Below are 16,055 nucleotides of genomic sequence, written 5' to 3' on the forward strand. Positions count from 1 at the left end.
CATTCTATGATAATGGAACTGTTCTATGTCTATGCCATCCAGTGTGACAGCCCCTCGCCACGGGGGGCTATTGAGCACTTAAAATGTGGCTACCGTAACCAAGGAACTGAATTGTTTATTTTAGTCCACTTTAATTTGTGTTGTTGTATTGAACAGCACGGTTCCGAAAGGCCTGGATTTTATTTTCTCTGGGTCCTAGGTGAACATCTGCCTTGGAAGTTTCTGTAGAATGAATGAATGAAACGACTGAGTGAATGGGGACAACGTGGACCTCAGACCTTCCCCTCTTCATCCATTCTTTTCCTTTTCGACCTTTAAGTTTTCAAACTTGGCTGTGCTGTGGTTACCAGGGCAACACCTTCTGGAAGCCCAGTGGATGGGGGAGGGGAGCTCTCTGGAGTTCTTCCCCCTTCTCTTCTTGCTCTGAGGCCCGAGGACCAGCCCAGTTTGGGGAAGAACACAGGTGACTGGGGGACAGGACAGCACAGGTCTGCCTGGACATATAGGGTGGGGGGACCCTTTACTGGTCAGCCCCACTGGATCGCATTATCTCTGAGATGAGGAAGCCCTGAGCAGGAGTCAGGAGTCCTGGATTCTCTCCCCCACTTTGGCAAATGAGTCATTATACAGCTTCTATCAAATCACTTACCCTTCTGGGTCTCAGGTGCCTTTGCAAATAGGTCCCAGGTGCCTTCATGTGGTTGGTCTCTTCTGCCTTAAAGATCTAGAATTTCTCCCTCTGGCTCCCTGCCAAGCTGTTGGGGTTTTTAAGAGCCAGGCATGAATCTGGTTCATGTCTGTATCCCTCACACTCATCTGCCCTACTCTGTCCTCAAGTTGAGGGGGGCGCCTGGAGGACACAGCCTGCCCAGTGATTACAGCCTGGGTTCAGCTGCCCTCTGGTGGCCCAAAGTGGCAATGACCTCATGTCTGCTCGGCTGTTGTTTCCCCAGCAAGGGAACCATCTGTAGGCCTGGAAGTAAGTAGCCTCAGAGGACAGACTTTGACCCAAGCAAAAAAAAAAAAATCATTGTGGTAGCTTCCCAGGCAAGTGGTGCAGGCTCTAGAATCTCCACCTTGGGTTTGTTACAGCTGTGTGATTTTGAACAGGTCACAAGCTCTCTGAGCTCCAGTTTCTGTGAAAATGGGAATTGTTATCAGTCAGATGGGTTAAATTATACTGCAATAACAAACAATTCCAAAATCCCAGGGGCTCATAACAACAAAGATTTACTTCTCATTCATTTCTCATGTCCACTGTGGTTTGGATCCGCAGAAGCTCTGCTCTATGTCATCTCCACTCTGGGACCCACACTGATGGAGCAGCCACTTTCTGGAGCCTTGCTGGTTATTGAAGCAGAGGGAAGGAAGGAATGGTGAAATGTGCACTAGCTATGAAAAACTTTGGCTTGGACTCCCTCCCCCTCCTCCTCCTCCTTCTTTTTAAGTAGGCTCCATGCCCAACGTGGAGCCCAACTCCGAACCCGAACTCATGAACCTAAGATCAAGACCTGAGCTGAGATCAAGAGTTGGACACTTAACTGATTGAGCCACCCAGGTACCCCTGGCCTAGACTCACTTCTGATCACAACTCACTGGCAAGAATTAGTCTCATGCCCCCCCCCCACAAGGAGGTGGGGAAGTTAACCCTACTATGTGAGAGAGGGGACGAGCCAGAAATACTTGATGAACTTGACTGATGACCCACTTGCATGATTGTAGGAATGAATACAGTGAGAAGTGCAATGAACTCAATCCATGCTAGCCATTAAAATTGTTGCCTTATAATTCTGGTTCCCTTTTTTATTTGCTCTCATGATTTCCTGTGACTTCCACATCAGTTCCACCTGTTTACAGCTGCAGATACAGAGGGAAGTAGACTTGCTGAGATTCACACAATGAAGCAGCGGCTGGACATCCAGGTCTCCAAATTCTGAGCCCCTCCTATTGTATGGGACAGAAAAGAGGGGGCTGTGCCCACCCAAGGTTCTCTGCAGGAGTGTTGATTGACAGTATGATGGTCTTTTGAGGGAGCCTGAAGCCTCTGCCCTCCTCCCAAAGCCGGTCTCTGGCCTCTCCAAGCCCTTTCCTAACCCCTCCACAGTGGAGAGCCAAAGGGGTGGAACAATGAGAAGCCTGTGCCACCCCCTCCAGGGCCAGAGTCTGAACATTGCAACCATTCCTACGCAGGGACCCTGCACATTCCCACCTCCTGTCCTCTTCTGGGCCTGGCCCAGACACACCCACTGTATCCTGACAGCTCCCAGATGGTGGGAAAGGAAAAGCTCTCAGGACTCTGTAAAACATCTCAAAGCATTTAAAAACCTGCACAACAGTTTTGTGGGATCTTTTCCCCCCTGGCCCCCAGGAAGCCTCTAAGCCTTTTTAAAATCTTAGTGTCTAAACAAAAAAAAAAAAAAAATAAAATCTTAGTGTCTAAACAGATGGGAAACCCCTGGCAAGACTTCCAAAGAAATCAGCCCATTCATCCAACAAGCAGGCTTTCACGGAGGCCCTGGCCAGTGCCAGGCAGGCTGTGGGCTGAGATGAGGATATGCCATTGCTGTTCTCCATAGACACATAAACAAAATCACAGCATAAGATTAGGGCTGTAGTGGGGAAAGCTGCTGGTGGGGTCAGGGAGGGCTTACTGGAGGAGGTAGCAGCTGGAATGTCATCAAATTTTCTCCCTGGATCTAAGCCTTATGTGAAAAACTACCTCCTGGTCATTCATTCTCCCCTCCCACCACTTGCTGATATTCTATGCTTCAATCACATGACACCACTCACACTTCAGAAAGCACTGGGTTCTCTAGCCTCCATGGCTCTGCGCTTGCTGACCACTCTTCCCCCCTTTTTTAAAATATTTTATTTATTTATTTATTTATGATAGTCACATAGAGAGAGAGAGGGGCACAGACATAGGCAGAGGGAGAAGCAGGCTCCATGCACCGGGAGCCCAACGTGGGATTCGATCCCGGGTCTCCAGGATCGCGCCCTGGGCCAAAGGCAGGCGCCAAACCGCTGCGCCACCCAGGGATCCCGACTCTTCCCCTTATAGGGGAAACTCTTACTCAGCCTTCAAAACCCAGCTGCATAGTCCTGTCCTCCAGGAAGCTTTCCTTGACAAATCCTTGCCCCAAGAGTCTTCGGTTCTGTGTTCAGTTTCTCATACATACTTCTCCTTGCTGCAATGACACTTTTATAATTTGTTTACACATCTGTCTGCCCCTCTAGTTTGTGAGCTCTCTTGATTCAGAGACTCTGTCTTTTGTCATTGCATTCTTGGTGCCAGGCCTCGTGCTGGGGTAGAGCAGGCACATGGCATGGCTCTGTGGGGTTCGGGAGGGTAGCTGTAAGAGGCACAGCATTCATACAGTGCTTACTTCCCAACTATCTCCTTCGACGTTTGCCACAACCCAGCGGGGCAGGCGGGGCAGGAGTGATATGGAAACAACCAGCTGTCTATGGAAAACTTGCCCTGAGCTGAGCACAATGCCAGGCACTGGCAGCGGACATTAATCTGGGCCTCAGTCCCCTATGATTCTCAGTGCCTGGCCCACAGAAACACTTGATGAATTCAGATGTATGTCTGAGCGCTAAGGAAGCTTTTGCCCAGGATGTGCAATACAAATGAACAGTTTTATAGGATTTACTATTGTCAGGCTCTGACCTCAAGTTACTCCCCATACAGTCCTCTGGCGCGCTCTGGCAGATGGAAAAGTCTGGCATCATGGGCACTGGCCTGTTTCTGTGGGCCCTGCTGACTGAGTCTATCCCCTCCCCCTCGCCAAAAAAAAAAAAAAAAATCCTCAGGATGCAGTCTGTTGTGTTAACATCCCGTTGGAGGCATTTCTTTCTAGTATCTAGAGCCAGAAATTTGTCTTTCATGAAGAGTCGATCTCTCTCCCTTCTATCGCATAACAAGAGTAAAATGATCTCTTCATGTTTCCTTTTTCCCTCTGGCCACCAGGAAGCTCAGAGACAAGTAATGGTATCACCATGGGAGTCAGAGTCAGAACATTTCCTCTCACCCCCCATGTATGTGGCTTCTTTAACTGAAACCTTCCTGAACCTCTTCCTTATTTATGGGAAGAGCAGGTATAACTAAACATTTATGTAAGAAGCCCTGGGAACTGCGGGGCACCTGGGTGGCTCCATCGGTTAAGCCTCTGTCTTCAGCTCAGGTCATGATCCCAGGGTCCTGGATCAAGCCTCACGTCAGGGCCTCTCCCTCTCCTTCTGCCATTCCTCCTGCTCACGCTCGCTCTCTCCCAAATAAATAAATAAATAAAATCTGAAAGAAAGAAAGAAAGAAAGAAAGAAAAGAAAGAAAGCCCTAGAAACTGGGAAAGTTTAAGAGCAGAAGGCTTGTGAGACTGGTTCACCCTCTCCGAGCCCAGGCTCCTCCTCAACAGCCCCCCAGGGGCAGGGGGATGGGGAAGCCCTGCTGATGCCCTTGTGCAGAAGCAGTTCTCCCGTGAGGAAGACTGGCCACTGCCCAAGCCTAGGTAGGGCCATGCCCAACATCCATCCTGCTGAGGTTAGGTGTTAATAACCTTGAACACACTCACACTTCCAATCCAGCGTGGCCTGAGGTTTTATTTTTAAAGAGGGGTGAGAAAAAGAGAATTTTCATGTGAAATCTCCTGACTTATAAATGTTGCCAATTAATTTGCATTTTGTTTAAACGGCTGTGTTGGACAAACCAAACTAGGCTGCAGGCCAGATCTAGCCTGAGGCCCTCGCAGGCTCAGCCAGTCCAGCCCAATCTACCTCCAACAGGGCCTTTTTGGTGTGTTTGGACTGAGCAGTAGGAGGGTGGTTCACATAATCTCTTCTGGATTCTGCCCCATTGCCAACATCCCCATAGAGCTGCCTTGTTCTGAGATGACCCCAGCCCAGATGATGCTGGTCCAGAGGCACGCTGCCCCCAAGCTGGACCATACACAAGACATTGCCCTAGCCTTGGATGATTGGTTTAAAATAGGCACTTGCCCTAGGATAAGCTAGTGAATCCCTCCCATAGGATACTGGTGCTTGAGGCCAGAGAGAGGGACCGGTCACTAACTTCCCAGTAGCTGGAGCAGTGGTCAGCAAGTGGCTGCTACATTTTCCATAATCAGAAGGTCCAGGGGTGGCTCATGAAGTGGGTGCACAGAAGCAAGAATTAAAAATGGGGTGAGAAGGACGCCTGGGTGGCTTAGCAATTGAGCATCTGCCTTCGGCTCAGGGCGTGATCCCAGGATCCTGGGATCAAGTCCTGCATCGGGCTCCTTGCAGGGACCCAGCTTCTCCCTCTGCCTGTGTCTCTGCCTCTTTCTCTGTGTCTCTCATGAATCAATCAATCAATCAATCAATCAATCAATCTTTAAAAAATGGGGCAAGGGGCAGCCCGGGTGACTCAGCAGTTTAGCGCCACCTTCAGCCCAGGGCATGATCCTGGAGTCCCGGGATCGAGTCCCACATCAGGCTCCCTGCATGGAGCCTGCTTCTACCTCTGCCTGTGTCTCTGCTTCTCTCTCTCTTTGTATCTCTCATGAATAAATAAATAAAATTATTTTTATTTATGATAGAGAGAGAGAGAGAGAGAGAGGCAGAGACACAGGCAGAGAGAGAAGCAGGCTCCATGCACCGGGAGCCGACGTGGGATTCGATCCCGGGTCTCCAGGATCGCGCCCTGGGCCAAAGGCAGGCGCTAAACCACTGCGCCACCCAGGGATCCCAATAAATAAAATCTTTTTTTTTAAAAAAAAAGGGGGAATATTGCATTTTCATGTTTTTGGCTTTTTTTTTTCTTTTTTTTTTTATGAAGATCCAGTGAGATGACAGACATGATCCTCCCTCCGGGAAAGGAGACAGTCCTGCAGAAATAGTCACGAAGTCTTTATTATTGCAAGAAACTAAGAGGGAAGCTACAGACAAGGAGAGTGAGACAGCTGCCAATCACACAGGAGGAGGGCTCTCTGTGGGGCTAGGGTGGTGCTGGGCAGGGGGTATAGGATCTGAAGGGTGGGGCGAGGGGCAGGGCCCTTGGGGAAGGAGAGATAGAGAAGTCTGGCAGAGGGAGGGAGGTGGGAACTGTTGCTGGCACCCCCCTCCATGCTACTCACAAGCTCACACTATCCCCACCACCTCCCACTCTCCCTCTCACACAGACAGACCTGCATCTCCCCTTCCCCACATGCCTCTCCACTGCCCCCAAGATACTCTGTCTCTCTGTCTCTCTCTCACACACACACCTCCTTTCTCTATGGCCTTACCCCCTCTGCCTCCCCATCTCACACTCTCACCAGTGCCAAGCCTGAGTCCAGGGGAGGGGCCTGGGATGGACCAAGTAGACACCCCTCCAAATAGGGCCCTTTCCTTGGGTCAGCTTTGAAGTGGGCCCTGTGAAGCTGCAGGGTGGATGCCTTGGGTGGAGTGGGCCACTGAGCATCACCAGGGATTCAGTGAGGGGGTGGAATCCAGAGGCTAGGACAGGCAGGGACAGCGGTGCCTGACGCCAGGTGAGGGGCAAGAGTGCTGAGCAGCACAAAGGCACTGGGGGTCAATGGGGAATAAACCTAGAGGGCAGGCGTGGAGTGAACTGGCTCGACGTGGAAAGCAAGCCCTGGGCCAGTGGCAGCGACACCTTAAGGTACCCAGGTGCCCCATCTCACTGGGTGCACCCAGGGTCCACCCTGAGCACCCAGAAGCCTCTGCTACGAGGATCCAGGCTCCGGAGGGATGGCCTGGAGGACCATGGGTTGTCCTCTCTCTGGCCCAGGGTCTCCAGTTGGGCGAGGGGGTGGTGCAGGAGGGGGAGGACGCCCGGTCCCCGCCCGGAGGTGGGGTGGGGGTGGGGACTGGCCACCGGCGCGGGTCAGCTCAGACCTCGGGCCCTCCGAAGGCCAAGTTGTCGCGGACCATCAGGGTCTTGCGGAGGTCACGGTCCACCAGGGGGCGCTGCATGCGCCACTTGTGCGCCTCCTGCAGGCCAGGCTCGAAGTAGTAGATGCAGGCGCCGAAGCCCACGAGGATGAGCACGGAGATGACCAGGTACACGGGCACGAACCAGTCCAGGAAGTGCGGCATCGCGGCGGCTCAGCTGCCGAGACAAGGGCGGCGAGCGCTGGCGGAGCTGCCCCTCGTCCCGCCCGCCGGCCCAGGGGAGACGCGCAGGCTGCCCGGGGCCAGGACGTCAGCACCACCTTAGAGACGAGAAGCGCCCAGGAGGGCGGCGGGCATGACCGGGCAGCCCGCCCCCGCCCCCGCCCCGCCCCCACCAGGAGCAGAGCTGCCCCCATCACAGGCGCCCACCTGGCCCCTACTCACTCTTTAAAAAGGCAGCTTATGGCTGAGGGCCGCACCTGGCTCAGCCCCTCTGGGGCACAGGTGCCCTCCAGCCAAGTTCCCTAAGCTCTCTGGGTCCCAGCATCCTTGGCCTCTGTGGAAGGGGACACTAACCGAGCCTAGGGGGGACTCAGAGCACTCAGTAAAGGACAGCTGGGGCTGTGCCTCCTCTGAGCCAACCCCTGGGGCTGGACTGCGCAGTTGCGGATGCTGCCCCTAGCCAGACCCTCACAGATGACTGGGTCCCCAGCCGCCCGCACATCCTGGCTGGGTGTGGCCTGGTGAAAGTGTGCTGAACAAACACCCATCCCCAGGGGATCAGGTTGGTGTCAACAGGGTGGGCACAGGCTCCCGGAATTCAGGCCCACGCCCAAGTTCGTAATTATAAGCCTGTGGACACAAGCACCAGCCCAAAAACCTTGGGCCTTGGGTTTCCATATCTGTAAAGTGGGAATGAAGGTAGTGCCTAGACCGCACAGCTGTTGTGACCATTAAATGGTTGATTTATGTAAAATACTCAGAATTAATGCCAGGCCCATAACACCTGCTACATAGTTCTGACTCTCTGAGCCTCAGTTTCCTTATCTATAAAATGGGGATAGAAACAGGATCCATTTCTTTTTTTTTTTTTTCCAGGATCCATTTCTTAAGGTCACTGTGAATATTTGACAATATACGGCCTGGCGAGCATTTAGCACCATGCTACATGGTCCAGAGTCAGCCTCGCTTTACTTCACCTACTGTTATTTCCTCTGCCAACCAGAGGCAGGAAAACAGCAGGTAGGTAGCAGGTATAAGGTGCTTCACAAATGTTACATATACCCAGACCCGTTAGAATGGCCCAAAGGTCCCCACAGCTGCACTCTGCCAACCTCCCAGCCTCATCTCTCAGCCTCCGTGCCATCCTCCAGGACTGCTTGTCAGTCACCTGCATGCACCTGCGTGTCTTTCATACACTTTCATTTTCCCTGGAGCATCTTTTGGACTGTGGGGCAGACTCCTACTCACACTTCAAAGCTAGATCGCAGACTATCCCTTCCAGGAATGGGATAAAGCAAGACCCATTTAACTTCCCCTTAAACCTTTCCTGAGGGGGAAGAAGGGGGTAGGGTGAGGAACCCCACCTCTGCCAGCAAGACAGGGAAAGCACTGTTCGAATGTGCTCACAAACCTTGCATGAGGCCTATGGGGTAGGTGTCACTGTCTGCATTTTACTGAGACCCGGATGGGTCTGCTAACTTGCCCTGGGTTACCCAATCGGAAGGTAACTAAGAGCTGGACCCCAACCCCCTAGAGGTGTCCTGGGGGTTGAGTCCTCCGAGGTGGGTAAAGACACCTGAGCAGAATGAAATGAGCAGAGGCCCATGTTGGCTTCTGGGGAGGGAAGAAGTGATGGACAGAACAACCTCTAGGGCAAGCTAAAGAGAAGCTCTTGCTTCTCAGACTTCTGTCTCTGAACTCCAGCTCCTCTTGTCCCACTATTTCCAGGTGGTCTCCAAGGTGGGCCATGACCCCAGGAGGAGAGAGAGATGCTGCTTCCTGATCCCGCATCCATCCGGTGCCTGCCGCCCACCCAGGGTTCCCATTGGCTGTTCTGAAGCACAGACAACGTCTCAAGGTGCCCTACTCATGGAGAAGTAAAACGAAGTGTGCTTAGCCATGCCCTCCTTAACTATCTGCCTTTCTGGACAGCCAAAGAGAGTTCAGAATCGTTTGGTGCTGCTGGGTTGAGGGGAAGTCAGGAAAAGAGGACCTCAGGCAGAAAGGCTGCTCCAAATTAATCTGATGCCAAATGATTCATGCCCCACCCCTGGCCACAGGCAGGACTCCAGGGCCCTTGCAGCATAAACATGAGAATGAGCATCTTGGGCAGAGCTGAAGCCACTTGGGCTGCCGTGGTGTGGGTCTAGGGAGCACAACTTAGATTCTCCCAACCTCTCCAGCCTTGTGAACAAAACCCCAGGCATTTCATGCAGACTGAGGACCCCTAGACCTCCTCCTGGATTCTCAGGGGACTAGCCTCCCTGAAACAACAGATCACTCACTGGCCTCCGATGTGACCTTGAGCCACACCTCACCCTCTCTGGGCTTCAGAGTTCCCCATGCACGGTGACAAGTTGGGAGAGGGGGTCACCAGGAATTTTGCAGCCCCGTTCTAGCCAGTCACATCCAGGACAGTGTGAGGGTTGGAGAGCCCCGCTGCCTGCCTCCCAAGCCACTGGCAACACTCGGTGCCTCCTCCCCGCCGCATGCCCGCAGACCCACCTCACGTGCAGATGCCTGTTCTGGGGGCTCCGTGCTGAGCACACCACCTCAGCCTGAGCAGCTCAGCGTCGGCCTGCAGACTCAGACACAGCTGCTGTCTCCAGAGACACTGCCATCTGCAACCGCCCTGGGTGCTGGAGGCAGAGAAAGGGCGAGGCCAGTGCCCCCCTGTGGGAGACTGAGCTTCTTGGGCCCCGGGGCTCTGACTGGGCCAGGACGGGGCAGTCCCGGGCTGGCAAGGCACACTGGCACCTCTCCCTGCCCATCAGAGACCCTTCCCCCTACCCCCCACCCTCAGGATGGCAGGAGGCGGGACGTGTCGCAGCCAATCAGTACACTGGCAGAGCAAGGGCTTTATCCTCCGTTGCCCTGGCAACCAGCCTCCTCTTCTGGATCCCTCGCACTGTGCACGTGGTACAGAAATGACAGTCGGGGCAGGGTTGGGAGAATTCGGGGAGGGATGGGAACCACCCAGCAGGCTGCTGGGTCCCCTGGCTGCTGAGCCTGGAGACGAGGGGACCGCAGGTGAGATAAATGGGTTTGGAGGCTTGCTGTTTGTGGGTAGGGAGAGATGAGGGTCCCCAGCAGGCAGGTGGGGACAGAGAAGTAGCGACTAGTAGAACCAACAAGAGTTGTATGTTGTAAAGGAAAGAACCAAGACTGAGACTGAGACTCTGGACACATCAGTCTGATGTAGACCCTGCACTCAGCGCTTTATTTATATTGATACATTTATCCGTCATCCAAGGTCACGCAGCAAGAAAGTAACAATGCGGGATCCCTGGGTGGCGCAGCGGTTTAGCGCCTGCCTTTGGCCCGGGCGCGATCCTGGAGACCCGGGATCGAATTCCACGTCAGGCTCCCAGTGCATGGAGCCTGCTTCTCCCTCTGCCTATGTCTCTGCCTCTCTCTCTCTCTCTCTCTCTGTGTGTGTGTGTGTGTGTGACTATCATGAATAAATAAAAAAATAAAAAAAAAACATTTGTTAAAAAAAAAAAAAAAGAAAGAAAGTAACAATGCCAGAGTCAGAGCCCTAACCTGACCTTCCGGCCCCCACAGGGGCTGCCTCTCCAGACTCTGCTTCACCAGCCCCACAGTCCCCTTGACTGGGACATGGCCTCTGATGGTTGTGACTCCCAGGCACTGAGAACACCAACATCCCAGGCATGGCCCCACACACCACTTCATTCCATCCTCCAGCTGGATTGGTGTTGAGAGCTGATCTGGGACGAGGCAGCTACAGCTCAGAGAAGTGACACCACTTACCTTCTCCTTCCTCTAGGTCACCCAGCTTCTCAGTGACAAAGCCGGGGAGTAGGGGTGGGGTCAGGGGTCCACCTCCCAAGCCTCCTGTGCTATGGACAGAGAGTCAGCAAAGTGTCAGGCACCTAGTGTGCATTCCGTAAATATCAGTGATTGTTGTCTCAGGAGGACAGAGCAGCCCTGGAGGCCTAGGGGGCGGGAAAGAGGCTTCAAGGAACCACTTCCCCAGGGAGTCCATTCCCAGAAACCTGAGGACAGGCAGATGGGAGAGGCCGTGGGGAGAGATGCCTTCCTTCAGGACCCTGGGTTCCCCATGCCACAGATACCCTGCCTGCTCTGGGACCATCTGGACCCCTGCAAGGGTGGTGGGTCCTCTCCAGCATATATGCGGTATGGGGAGTGAATTTGAGTTCATAGAGGGATTTGTAATGAGGCCAAGTACATATAGTAAAATACAGATCTTAAGTGATGAATGTTTATCTGTGTATACAGCTGTGATCAATGTCTAGATTTCCATCTCCCCAGACTATTCCCTCCTGCCTCTTGCCAGTCAATACATACTTCCCAAAGGTACCCACTGATTTCTATCACCATAAGTTAGGTTTTCCTCTATTTTATTTGATGCAAATGGACTCAAACAATACGGACTCTTTTGTGTCTGGCTTCTGTTGCTCAGCACAGTGTTTTTGCTACTCACTGATGTGGCTACACTGATCAGTACTACACCACAACCAGTTTATGTGTTGACCCCTGAAGGACAGTTGGCTTGTTTCCAGTCCAGTATGAGACTATTGAGAGCAAAGCTTCCACAGTGCTCCTCAACAGTCTGGAGTGGGAGGACAGAGAGGAGTTGGGGGAGGGATGACAAAGGAATGCAGAGAAACTTTCGGGGGATAATGGACATGTGCATTACGTTGATTGTGTGGTGGCTTCCTAGGTGGACACATAGCTCAAATTTATCAAACTGTATATTTTAAATATGTGCACCTTGGGGCGCCTGGATGGTTCAGTTGGTTAAGCGTCTGCTTTCAGTTCAGGGTCCTGGGATCAAGCTGCATCAGGCTCCCTGCTCAGTGGGGAGTCCGCTTCTCCCTCTCCCTCTGCCCCTTCCATCTGCTCATGTTCTCTCCCTCCTTGTCTCTTAAATAAACAAATAAAGGGGATCCCTGGGTGGCGCAGCGGTTTGGCGCCTGCCTTTGGCCCGGGGCGCAATCCTGGAGACCCGGGATCAAATCCCACGTCGGGCTCCCGGTGCGTGGAGCCTGCTTCTCCCTCTGCCTGTGTCTCTGCCTCTCTCTCTCTCTCTATGTGACTATCATAAATAAATAAAATTTAAAAAAAAATAAAAATAAATAAATAAATAAATAAACAAATAAAATCTTTAAAAGTAAATTTAAAAAATAAAATTTTAAAATATTAAAAAATATGTGTAGCTTCTCATGTATCAATCATACTTTGATAAAGCTGTAAAAATGTGATTAACAGCTTTAGATACTTTTAGCCATATAATTCTTTATTCATACACAAACATATGGGAAGTTCAATATAAAGTAGAGATAAAGCCTGAGCTGCTTCTGTTAAATAATGGGGTGCAGTTTCTGGACCCTACCTACACAGCTTCCCCTTATCCCTACAGTACATCCCTGACACATCTCCCCAGGGCTCTATAGAAGCCAGTTTGAAAAACACTATCTCAGGGGCACCTGGGTGGCTCAGTTAAGTGTCTTGCCTTCAGCTCAGGTCATGATCTCAGGGTCCTGGGACTGAGCCCCACAATGGGCTCCCTGCTCAGTGGGGAGCCTGCTTCTCCCCCTACTTGTGTTCTCTCTCTCTTAAATACATAAATAAAATCTTTAAGAAAAATAAGAAAGAAAGAAAGAAAGAAAGAAAGAAAGAAAGAAAGAAAGAAAGAAAGAAAGAAAGAAAGAAAGAAAAAGAAAAACACTATCCCACAGGGTGTCTGATGACCCTGCCAGCTCCAAATGTTCTTGATATAATAACCTCCAGGCCTGGGTCTGGCCTTCCTGCCCATCCCTACCCTTCATCACAGTATCCTACACACAGCTCTTTTCTATTCCACTGCTCATGTGACAAGCACCAACTCATTTTAACATCTCAGCCAATAGTCACATCCCCAGCCAAGTGTAGCGATGGCTCCCCAGGGACCCTTCATGCTTCTGGGCTCCTGCTGCTTCCTGGGGTGGCTCTCACCAAATGTGCTGCATTGGTTCTTGTCATCTGGCCATCTGCCGTTGAAGCCAGGATGACACCTCTGGTGCTTGGGTCACCAGTGCTCAGCACCAGGCCTGGCCCAAGGCAGGCACTCAGCATGTGTTAATTGAAGGTCTCAGAAAGTGCTGACAGGGCCAGAGCCTCTCCAGGCCACTCCAAGGGCCTCGGTCATCTCTGTAGCCTCCTTTCTCCCCACTTTCTCTTCACTCCATCTGCTTCAGCCACTGGCCTCCTTGCTGTTCCTCAGAAGTGCCAGGGATGCTCCCCCCTTAGGCTCTTGGCATTTGCTGCTCCTTCTGCCCGAATCCTCTTCAATATACTTAACTGGCTCCTCTCCCGTTGAATTCAGGCCTCTGTTCAAGCATCACCTGCTGACAGAGGCCTCCCCTCACCTAACATAGCTTCTTCCTGTCCCTCTCTATCCCCCAGCTTGGCTTACCTTATGTTCAGAGTACTCATCACCATCGGGCTTTTGGGGAGTCCCCTCCACATCCCACGCCAGAAGAATCAAAGCCCATCTGTGCTGGGGCAGGAACTCCACAAAGTCACTTCCAGCTCTTTCTAAGCAAGATATAGTCTAGTCTGCAGTGAGAAGGATTTAGGTAAGACAGGGAGTATGTCTCTGTGTGATCAGGACCTGGCTCCCCAACCCCAGCGTTGATACATAATGTCTGATTCATCTGTATTCTCGAGGTGGGGGGTAGGGTCTGCCCTAGGAGATGATGAAAGAATCACTGCTTAGAATTAATCAATGGATATAAATCAATCCATTCATTCAACAAATAATTACCAAGCAACTACCACAGGCCAGGCACTTTTTAAAGTGCTAGACAGGGGCACGTAGGTGGCTTAGTTGGCTGAGTGTCTGCTTTCGGCTCAGATCATGATCCCAGAGTCCTGGGACTGAGCCCCATGTCTGGTTCCCTGCTCAGTGGGGAGTTTACTTCTTCATTTCCCTCTGCCCCTCACTCCTGCTCATTCTTTCTCTCAAATAAATATTTTTAAAAATGAAGTGTTGGACATACAAAATGACAAAGTTTCTACTCTCCTGTGTCTTACACTGTAGCTGGAGAGACAATGAGTAAGTAATTTTATAACTATTGAGAGAAGCAACCAGCCATGGGCTCTGCACATCCCTGCGGATTCTTGCTGTGAATGCCAAGAAAGCAAGGCCTTTAAAGCTCTTTGCCCAGACTATCTCTCAGGGTTGCGTTTGCAGCAAGCAACCTTGAGGGAGAAGATGACGTCTCCCCCCACCCCCAGCAAAGAACAAACATGCCTACCACTTGCTATAAAAGCAGTGAATCTCTAATCCCTGTGTTCCTCTTCTATATTGCCATCCTTGAGGTGTATAGGGCTCCGTGGTGGGTCCTTTGCAGGGCTTGGGGAACATGGGGCATTGATGCAGACAGACATGGAGCCTCTGCTACTGTTTTTACCATGAGTAACAGGAAACAAATTAGACAAAATCTTTTGTCTCTTACCCAGGAGTTTCATCCATGAAACAGCAACACACTATTACTAAATAATAATAAACAGTTTATTAGTTTGTAAATATGGTACAATCTCAGACTCTGTACAGTTCTTGACTATATGTGAAGCGGAGATTAGTGCCATTGAGAAAATAGAGCAGAAAAAGAAAAACAAGGAGTATGGACAACTTGCTATTTTTTAAAAGATAATTTTTTTTAAGATTTTATGTATTCATGAGAGACGCACAGAGAGAGGCACAGACACAGGCAGAGGGAGCAGATGCTCAACCACTGATTCACCCAGGTGCCCCAAGATAATGGGGTTTTTTTTTTTTGATAATGGGGTTTTTAAAAATAACTTTTTATTAGGGCACCTGGGTGGCTCAGTCAGATAAGCATCAGCTTTCTGCTCAGGTCCTGATCTTGGGGTCTTGGGATGGAGCCCAGGATGGGGCTCCACCCTGTTCAGCAGGGAGCCGGCTTCTCCCTTTCCCTTTGCCTGCTGCTCCCCCTGTTGTGCTCTCTCTCTCTGTCAAAAGGATAAATAAAATCTTTAAAAATTTGTAAATATTTTTTTATTATTTTTAAATACACTCTACCCCCAGGATGCGGCTTGAACTCACAACCCCAAGATCAAGAGTGGCACACTTTTTTTTTCTCTTTTTAAAGATTTTATTTATTTATTCATGAGAGACACAGAGAGAGAGAGAAAGAGAGAGAGGCAGAGACACAGGCAGAGGGAGAAGCAGGCTCCATGCAAGGAGCCCGACACAGGACTCTATTCCGGGTCTCCAGGATCAGGCCCTAGGCCAAAGGCGTCCCAAGAGTGGCACGCTTTACCAACTGAGCCAACCAGGCTCCCCAAGACTTGCTATTTTAAGTAGGGTTGTTTAGGTAGGTTGTTAAAGGCCTCTCCAAATTTTTTAATTAAAAAAATAGAAATTAATAAAAAATTTTAAAATTTTAAATAAATAAATAAATAAATAAATAAAATAGATATTTAAACTTTAAGAAAACATTTTAATGAAAAAGAAAGGCTCCTCTGATAAAGTGGCACTGGAGCAGAAACATGGACAAAATGAGAAAACAAGCCAAGTGAGTATTTGGGAGAAGAGCTTTCTTTTCAGCCACAGGGTACCAACAAGGACAAGGCAGGAGGTAGAAGGATACTTGGAATATTTGAAGAACACCCTAGTGGCCCTTGTGACAAGGAGAGTGTAAGAGAGAGAAGAGCAGATGAGGTCAGGGAGACTGTCAGGGATCACAACACACGGAGCCTCAAAGTCCACGGAAGGCATTTGCAATGTACTCTGAATGAAATGGGAACTTTGGGTGGATTTTGATCAGATTCTGTTTTAAAAAAGGATAACTCTGATTGCTGTGTGGGGAACAGCCACCCTGGGGACCACGCTGGAAGCAGGGAGCCAGTGACAAGATGACAGTGGCTTGTCCTGGTGGTGGTAGCGGACGCGGCAAGAAGTAGTCAGC

General features: G+C 50.8%; 1 protein-coding gene and 2 long non-coding RNA genes across 6 annotated transcripts; 2 read left to right on the plus strand and 1 right to left on the minus strand.

Annotated features, from left to right (window-relative positions):
• Positions 1-24: 24 nt before the first annotated feature.
• LOC144323619 (uncharacterized) lies at positions 25-1,788 on the plus strand. Its single transcript, XR_013389010.1, has 3 exons — positions 25-199; positions 320-463; positions 1,277-1,788. It is a non-coding gene; the product is annotated as an uncharacterized LOC144323619 (long non-coding RNA).
• Positions 1,789-5,871: 4,083 nt separating this feature from the next.
• SMIM45 (small integral membrane protein 45) lies at positions 5,872-9,963 on the minus strand. 4 transcript variants are annotated; one of them, XM_077914304.1, is made up of 2 exons: positions 9,601-9,963; positions 5,872-7,090 (listed from the first exon to the last, which is right to left on the minus strand). In XM_077914304.1, exon 2 carries the CDS (start codon positions 7,075-7,077, stop codon positions 6,871-6,873), a length of 207 nt encoding a protein of 68 aa, XP_077770430.1. In that variant the 5' UTR covers positions 7,078-7,090; positions 9,601-9,963; the 3' UTR covers positions 5,872-6,870. The 4 variants fall into 4 exon arrangements, with proteins under 4 accessions (XP_077770430.1, XP_077770429.1, XP_077770432.1 ...); XM_077914303.1 differs by having other exon boundaries at positions 5,872-7,193; positions 9,601-9,962; XM_077914306.1 differs by lacking the exon at positions 9,601-9,963 and adding an exon at positions 7,318-7,706.
• Positions 7,158-9,840, plus strand: LOC144323620 (uncharacterized). The gene is made up of 2 exons (XR_013389011.1): positions 7,158-8,115; positions 8,824-9,840. It is a non-coding gene; the product is annotated as an uncharacterized LOC144323620 (long non-coding RNA).
• Positions 9,964-16,055: the final 6,092 nt, after the last annotated feature.

The sequence above is a fragment of the Canis aureus genome, chromosome 11 (assembly GCF_053574225.1).
Source record: "Canis aureus isolate CA01 chromosome 11, VMU_Caureus_v.1.0, whole genome shotgun sequence".
Taxonomy (NCBI): domain Eukaryota; kingdom Metazoa; phylum Chordata; class Mammalia; order Carnivora; family Canidae; genus Canis; species Canis aureus.

Bases quoted from the DNA above. Each gene is read 5' to 3' on its own strand.
- SMIM45 (XM_077914304.1), bottom strand. From the start codon at position 7,077: ATGCCGCACTTCCTGGACTGGTTCGTGCCCGTGTACCTGGTCATCTCC.